Genomic DNA, 8034 nt, shown 5'->3' on the forward strand with positions numbered 1-8034 from the left:
CCCAAGTAGCTGAGACTATAGGCGCCTGCCACAATGCCTGGCTATTCTTTGGTTGCAGCCATCGTTGTTTGGCATTGTTGTTTGGCGGGCCCAGGCTGGATTCGAACCCACCAGCTCAGGTGTATGTGGCTGGCCTTAGTCCCTTGAGCCACAGACGCAGAGCTCAAGTGATGTTTTGTATGGAGAAAAGTTAAGAATCTTTATAACTACCAACTATGCCCTCTAGAGTAGCAATTATGGAGAAGCAAACAAAGGGGCAGTGACTATTATCAAGCAAATGAGGGGACAGTGGCTGATTATTATTATTATTTCAGGTAAGCTTCTTCATGGAGTTTTGAGGCCTTTTTAGCCCTCACCTTCTGCTTCTTCATCAATTTGTAAGGGCGGTTTCAAAAACACAGCTCTGATGATGAGATGGCCTTCCTCCAGAAGGCCTCAGGAGGTTTAGGAAGAGCACTTTGCCCCGGATTGATTAGGCCCCAGCCTCTCCTCACTTCCAGCCTCATCCTCCCCACTCCAGGGCGGGCCCCACTGGCCCTGTGCCCCATGTGTTCTTGCGCTTCCTCCTTGGCCATGTTCCCTCTGTGGGCTTTGGTTTCAAAGTCTGGGGCCTGGCCCTCAGGGCACTCAGAAAATGCTTGCCAGATGGCTGAAGGCACCAGGGGCCATCCTTGGGTGCTTTAGTCCCTTAGGCCTTCTTTGGCCACACCTCTCCTGCCAGGCTCCTCCCTCCTCCCTGTTGGGTCCCCAACCCCACTGCCTCCGGTGCCTCTTGAAAGACCTTTCCCTAATTTCTCCTATTTATAGCATGGAACAATGCTGTTCTCAGCTCAGGCTGACCATGCAGAGGACAGAGCCTTGCCCCCTCTGCAGCAGTACCTCATCTGTGAAGGCAGGAGCTGTGCCCTTCCCACCACATTCCTACTCCACACCCTGCCAGAGGTGGTGGACAACCCTCCATCCCAGGAAATCCCTGAAGGTCTGCCCCCCCCCCGGCTGTTTGTCTGCCCCTGGCCAACATGTCCTGTTCTGTTTCCAGGGACGGGAGCAAGATGTGAGTAGAATCATCCAAGCCTTAAGTGAGTGCCTTGCTGCCCTTCCTCGGCAGCAGCTCCAGAATGTCAAGGGCATCGGAGTGTCGGGACAGATGCACGGAGTCATGTTTTGGAAAACAGGCCAAGGTATGCGGGCTCTGAGGATGATCTTGTGCTGGTGACTGTCACTTATGTAGCTAGGGAAGTGCTGCAGAAGGCTTTCTATAAAGAGTGTGGTTATGCCACAGTGGGAATAGGGTCTTGCTCCTTGGAATGACACAAGGTCGCCTGCCTCCTATATTTTGTGTACATCCCATCCTATGCAGGTCTGTAATGAATGGAATGAACCACCTACTCACCTATCATCAGCACATTGTCCGTGAACAGGCAGAGGGAGAAAGGCAATTTTTTTTATTCTGTAGGATTTAGCAGAGAGTACTTTCCACTGCTTTCTCCTTATTTGTGTCAGTCTCAGAACATTGGTGGTGACAACCAAGAAATTAGCTGTAGCTGTAGGAGGTACCAGGGCACAGAGGGAACTCTTCTGGATTGGGCCATGCTTTCTTTTGTTAACATAATCACAGATATTTGTGATCTTTAAAATCTCAGGCATATCCTTTTATGGGCTCAGTTGGGAAGCACTGTTCAGTCAGTTGTCTTATGAAGATCTGTCACCATGGCAGACCAGAGATGGGTGACGTATTCTCTTTGGCCCTGAAGAGGAGTACTAAGCTATTAAGATAACAACAAGCACTTCACCTGTCAGGTGCACAGCTAAGGATATTACCTGCATGTTCTCATCAAAATTTCCCCAAACAACCTTATGACTCATAGTTTACACTAGAGTTACCATTGTGCAGATGAGAAGCTGAAGTTCAGGGAGATTAGTATAATATGCTCAGGGTCACATTTCAGCAAGTGGCAACTCCAGCTTTCGAACCCAGCTCTATCTGACTTTAGACACTGAGCTTTTAAAGTCCCCTGAGGTGACCAGAGCTACAGGAGGGCCTAGAGGCTCAGTAGGGAGGGACTTCCCAACAGAATGTCCAAGGAAGATGAGGCTCCTAAGGGAGCTGTGAGTTCTCCATCATGGTTGGCATTCAATTTTTTTTTTAAATATAGATTCTCACACTGTTTCCATTGGTAGAATGCTGTGGCATCATCATAGCTCACAGCAACCTCAAACTCTTGGGCTTAAGCAATCCTCTTGTCTCAGTTTCAGATTGCCCTGGGACTAGAAGCACCTGCCATAATGCCTGGCTAATTTTTCTATTTTTAGTAGAGACAGGGTCTCACTCTTGCTCAGACTGGTCTCAAACTTCTAAGCTCAAGCAATCTACCTGCCAGAGTGCTAGGATTATATGCATGAGCCTGGCCAAAAATTTGTATTTATTTTATTTAAATTCTTTACCAGGCCTGGCCAAAAATTTGTATTTATTTTATTTAAATTCTTTTTTTCTTTTTGAGACAGTCTCACTTTGTCACCCTCAGTTGAGTGCCATAGCATCATAACTCACACAGTAACCTCAAACTCCTGGGCTCAAGTGATTTTCTTGTCTCATCTTCCTGAGAGCTGGGATTCCTGGCTATTTTTAGAGATAGGGTCTTGCTCTTGCTCAGGCTGATCTCAAACAATCCACCCACCTCAGCCTCCCAGAGTGCTAGGATTATGTGAGCCACTGTACCTGTCCTAAATTTTTTTTTTAATTATAAAAAATTTTGCATAGTTATACAAAAATGGGAAGAATAGTGCTGTGAACTGACATATCCCCTTCACTCGGAGTCAGTAGAAATGATATTTGCTGCAGGCATTGTAAACAGAAGATGCGTAGCTACTCTGAGGGTATGTAAGTTAAGAGGATCTAACATTGGGTTCACCCTTTCTGCCTGGAAAGTGAGTGATTTGGAGTCCCCTGGACTCAGTGTGTGGTGACTTGCCTCCCAGCAGGACTGGTGGCTTATGTTGTGTCCTTTGATCACTCCCAGGACAGGGCTGGGAAGTCAATGCAGGCTCTCCCTCCTCCCCTTCCTCTACCTGGCTGGGCCACAGGAATGCTTGACTCCAGGCAATAGCAGGAGCCGGAGGTGATGAGGATGTCAGAGCCAACCTCTCAGGGGGAGTCTAGGTTGTAAAAGCTTTTTAAACTCCTTAATTTTGCATTAACGAGAATAAATGTCCTTTTAATACTAAAACCCTTCCCTGAGAGGACAGCAGAGATCTAATGATTGTGGTCTGGTCATACACCTTCCTTTCTGCCATTCTCCTGGACTTTGTAACAACCACACAAACCATCAACCACATCGTTGAAAAGAGCTCCTTAATATTTCATCGAGCCAGCCCATGTGCCTTCTGGGCCCGTTTTCTGTTTTGGGAAGGAGGAAAGCCACTGTTGGGTGATGATGATATATCTGCTTAGTGGAGTTGAGAGAAATCATATTTGGGATCAAATCTTGCTGCTTTTAGTGGTAGCTTTAATTCAGTTCCTACAGCATATAAGGCCCTGTGCTGGGCCCTGTGGGAGACATAGAAATGAGGGAAGGCAGCTTCTGCCTTCCAGAACACAGTCCACGCAGATGGGCAACTCGAGCAGATAGCTAAGTGCTTCAGTGAGGGCGCAGACGGGCAAGTTGGAGGGGAGAAGAGGGAGGAGGGATTGATTAGTCTCTTCTGAAAGGCCTGTGGTTATACCAGTTTCCAGATTCCATTTTCAGGCTCAGTAGAAGTGGGAGAGAAATGAAGATCATAAAATCAAGCTAAAAGGCAGGCAGCAGACTAAGAGAAAATATTTGGCAGTGGATGGTAGACAAAGAACAGGTCAGTACCTATAAAGAACCAATAGCTGAGAAAGGACAAAGGGCCCTGTGGAAAAGGGATACTGATAGGTTATTTATTCCTAGAGGAAGAGATAGAAATGGCTAATAAATATGTGAAAAGATACTCAATATCATTAGTAATTAGGGAAGTTCAGATGAAAACAACAATGAAACATCATTTTTCATCCATTGAAGTGGGAGAAATCAAAAGGGTTGGTAATGTCAAGAGCTGGCAAACTACCTCCAAACCGAGAGACTTAAAGCAACAAACATTCTATCATATCTTGTGTTTCTTTTTTTTTTTTTTGTGGGGAGGTCAAGAATTGGGTAGGGCTCAGCTAGCTAATTCTTCTTCTATATGGAGTTGATGGAGGTTGTTTGTTGGTGGACAGAAGAGTCAGGGAGGTTCAAGATGGGTTTACTCAATGCTGGCACCTTGGTGGGGAGTCTAGGCTTACTTAGAAATGGCCTGCTGGATACCTACATGTCCTCTTTCTGTATAGTCTCTTTAGCACAGTGGCCTCCGGGGAGGTGGACTTCTTACCTGGTGGTTTGGTTTCCCCCAGAGACAGTGCTCTGAGAGGCTCGGAGAGTCCCATGATGTCGCTACCTCCACATTCTCTTGGTCAAGCAAGTCACCACTGCTCCCCCATGTTCAGAGAAAGAAGATTTAGACACCACCTCTTCATGGGAGGAGTAGCAAACAATTTGTGGCAATCAACCACAAATAGTGTTTTTAAATATTTAAGTAAAGGAACTTAGAATCTAGAATTTATAGCTGATTAAACTATCATTCAGAGATGAGAACATGAAGTATTCAGAGGCATATAGGCCTTCAGACTCTTTGCCACAGAAAGACCTACACTGGAAATAGTTTTGGATGAAATATTTAAATAGGCTCGGCGCCCGTAGCACAGTGGTTATGGCGCCAGCCACATACACCGAGGCTGGCAGTTTGTCTGGCCGGCTGGAACCGGACTGGGCCAGCAAAACAACAATGACAACTGCAACAAAAAAATAGCCGGGCGTTGTAGTGGGTGCCTGTAGTCCCAGCTATCAGGGAGGCTGAGGCAAGAGAATCGCTTAAGCCCAAGAGTTTGAGGTTGCTGTGAGCTGTGATGCCATTGCACTCTACCAAGGGTGACATAGTGAAACTCTGTCCCAAAAATAGAAAAAGAAAAAAAAAAAAAGAAAGGAAAAAATAAATATTTAAATAAAAGCAGAGAAAAATCCAGATGTCACAAGATGGCCAGATTCCTTGGTAAAGTTTGATATCTTAAAATCAGTTAGTTAACGCCTAAGGAAAAGAGAATATATATTGATAAAAAATCATCTAGAATTAAGCCTCCATAATGTTATCATGACGAAGGAGAAAAGGGTGGCAATCAGGAGACTTGAGATTGTACCAAACATCTCCTTTTATGGGGTGGTGGGAAATATATATCAACTTAAAAAAAAAGAATAAAAAGATGGGTGGTGCCTGTGGCTTAGTGGGTAGGGTACCAGCCCCATATACGGAGGGTGGTGGGTTGGAACCCCACCACAGCCAAACTGCAACAAAAAATAGTTGGGCATTGTGGCAGGTGCCTGTAGTCCCAGCTACTTGGGAGGCTGAGGCAAGAAAGTCGCCTAAGCCCAGGAGTTGGAGGTTGCTGTGAGCTGTGACACTATGGCACTCTACCAAGGGCAATAAAGTGAGCCTCTGTCTCTAAAAAAAAAAAAAGAGTAAAAAGAAACACAGAAGTGGGATGGTGGAGGGACTACATGACTTGCCCAGGGTCACACACTCAGTACATGATAGAGCTGAGTACTGAACCCAGGCCCTCTGTTATTGGGACCCATGTGTGAGCCAGGTATTATCACAGGGCAATCCGTGTTTGTGATGTACACTCACCAGTAGAGGAGTCTCAAGGCTGTGTTGGTGCCCAGTCAGTTCTCTTCTGTCCATTTTTGGTGATCTCCTTTGTTACAGGCTGCGAATGGACAGAGGGAGGACCTACCACTGTGTTTGAGCCCAGAGCTGTGAGCCACCTGATCACATGGCAGGATGGCCGCTGTAGTAGTGGGTTCCTGGCCTCTCTGCCCCAGCCAGAGTCCCATCTCAATGTGGCCACTGGGTTCGGCTGTGCAACCATCTTCTGGCTTTTGAAAAACTGGTATGGACAATTATTCTTTGATTAGGTGCTAGGTTTCCAGGAGAATGAGAGTGGGCGGGGGGACACGTCAGCATCACTCCACCTTTTGGGTTGTGCCTTAGTGAGCAGGGCCTGGCACCAGGTGCAGGCCCAGAACTGCTTCATTTTGCAGAGTGCTCTATTAGTGATCTAGTTATCACCCATTGAGGGCAAGTAATTTGCCAGAGGTCACGGGTGAGTTCATAGCAGGGTCAGGCCTGTGGGGCTGCCAAGAAGAACAATGTCCTGCTGTCCCAGGCCTAATGGTTCCTCCTCTGAGTCCCTTCCTCTAGGGCTGACTTGGGCTGGCTTTGCTTGGAGTGGCTAGGTGGTCCTCACCCTAGGGGTTCTGGCTGTGCTTGATCCATGGCATGTGGATTATTGCTGCCACCTAGCTCTGCTGCCTAGTCCCCACTGCCCACAGCCAGGTACAGCATGCTTCTGAGTCCATGATGGACCACGTTGAATTGTTTTTGGTATGCAAAACAGCCCGGAGTTCCTGAAGTCCTACGATGCAGCTGGCACCATCCACGACTACGTGGTTGCCATGCTGTGTGGCTTGCCGAGACCCCTGATGTCCGACCAGAATGCTGCTAGCTGGGGATATTTCAACACCCAGAGCCAAAGCTGGAACTTAGAAATGTGAGTATAATATCTTTGTGTGCTGGCTCTGGGCCGAAAGGTCCCTCCAGAGCTTGAGCTTCAGAGAGGTCTTTCCTATCCAGGAATGGTAGAGGATTCCTAGAGGCCAGGATCAGCATTCAGTCCCCCCAGCCTGTTCCAGTCGCTGGTATAGGTGGCCCCAGTGTTAGTGAAGTCCTGGGGAGAGGGCTGCACCCTCTGCCTCACACCCTGGGGATGCCATCCCGCTCTTCCACAGCCACCACTCAGATTTATAGTGGGCTTTGATTCTCTGTGATTCTGGGCCCAGCCTATAGATTTCAAAGTGCAACTTCCACTCTTATACACATATACAGATATACATACATATATATATACACATTTTTTTTTTTTTAGATAGAGTCTCACTCTGTTGCCCTGGGGTTGAGTGGTGTGATGTCATCATAGCTCACAGTAACTTCAAACTCCTGAGTTCAAGTGATCCTCATGCCTCAGCCTCCTGAGTAACTGGTACTGCATGTGCCCACCACAGTGCCCAGCTAATATTTTCTACTTTTAGTAGAGAAGGGGGTCTCACTTTGAATTCCTGATGAGCTTAGCCATCTGCCCGCCTTGGCCTCCCTGGGATTATAGGAGTGAGCCCCGACGCTCAGACCACTCTTTAATAAATTTTAAAATACGATTATGAACTAGAGGTATTAGGCTCAAGGAGTGCTTTTTAAGTTCTTTTTAAATGATCATTTGCCTTTTCAGGTACGAAGTCCAGTGCCCTATAAGTTCACTTCCTTCAGGGCCCAAATTCTGAGCTCTGAAATAAAACAAAAAGCACCTGGTAGTTCAGGTAAAGGACTCTCTAGCATGTTTTGTAAAATTGACAGTCCCATCTTCACTAACCCTGAGTGATGAATGCATTTGGTATCCAGGAGATGGACAGGTTTGACTGTGGACTGTGCTAACCCAATCGTAACCCTGCACTGAATCTCTGACTGCCTCCCTCTGCAGGGTGCATTCCCTTTAAACAGGAGGCTGGAATTGACCGCTGCTGCTTAAACTGGTTGTTTTTTTCCCTGGAAGGTGAATCCTAAGCTTTTGAAAGCCAGTGTGCACTATTTACAAAAGCTAAGCTCCTGGTTAAAAAAAAAAAGTGTAAAAAGCTTCCCGTGACAATACTGGCTTCTATCCTTCTTTGTGTGTCCTGTAGCGCTTTCCCTTGCTGAGCTTCCTGGAAACAATAAAAAGCAGGAAGCCAAGTAGGGGTCCATACGGGGTCCACTTCTGTTTTGCAGACTGAAGAACTCAGGCTTTCCCACCCACCTGCTCCCAGACATCGCAGAGGCAGGCAGTGTGGCAGGAAGAACTTCCCACAAGTGGCTTGAAATCCCAAAGGGGAC

General features: G+C 46.9%; 1 protein-coding gene across 1 annotated transcript in view; it reads left to right on the forward strand.

Annotated features, from left to right (window-relative positions):
- The window catches only part of SHPK (sedoheptulokinase), a 31035-nt gene that overhangs the window by 7256 nt on the left and 15745 nt on the right, over positions 1-8034 (forward strand). Inside the window, exons 2-5 of the mRNA XM_003799117.3 lie at positions 1040-1181; positions 5821-6004; positions 6512-6664; positions 7930-8033. Of these exons, the coding sequence (XP_003799165.1) occupies positions 1040-1181; positions 5821-6004; positions 6512-6664; positions 7930-8033 (583 nt within the window). The remainder of the gene's footprint in view (positions 1-1039; positions 1182-5820; positions 6005-6511; positions 6665-7929; position 8034) is intronic.

Source organism: Otolemur garnettii, unplaced genomic scaffold, assembly GCF_000181295.1.
Source record: "Otolemur garnettii isolate 467f Iridium unplaced genomic scaffold, OtoGar3 scaffold00145, whole genome shotgun sequence".
Taxonomy (NCBI): domain Eukaryota; kingdom Metazoa; phylum Chordata; class Mammalia; order Primates; family Galagidae; genus Otolemur; species Otolemur garnettii.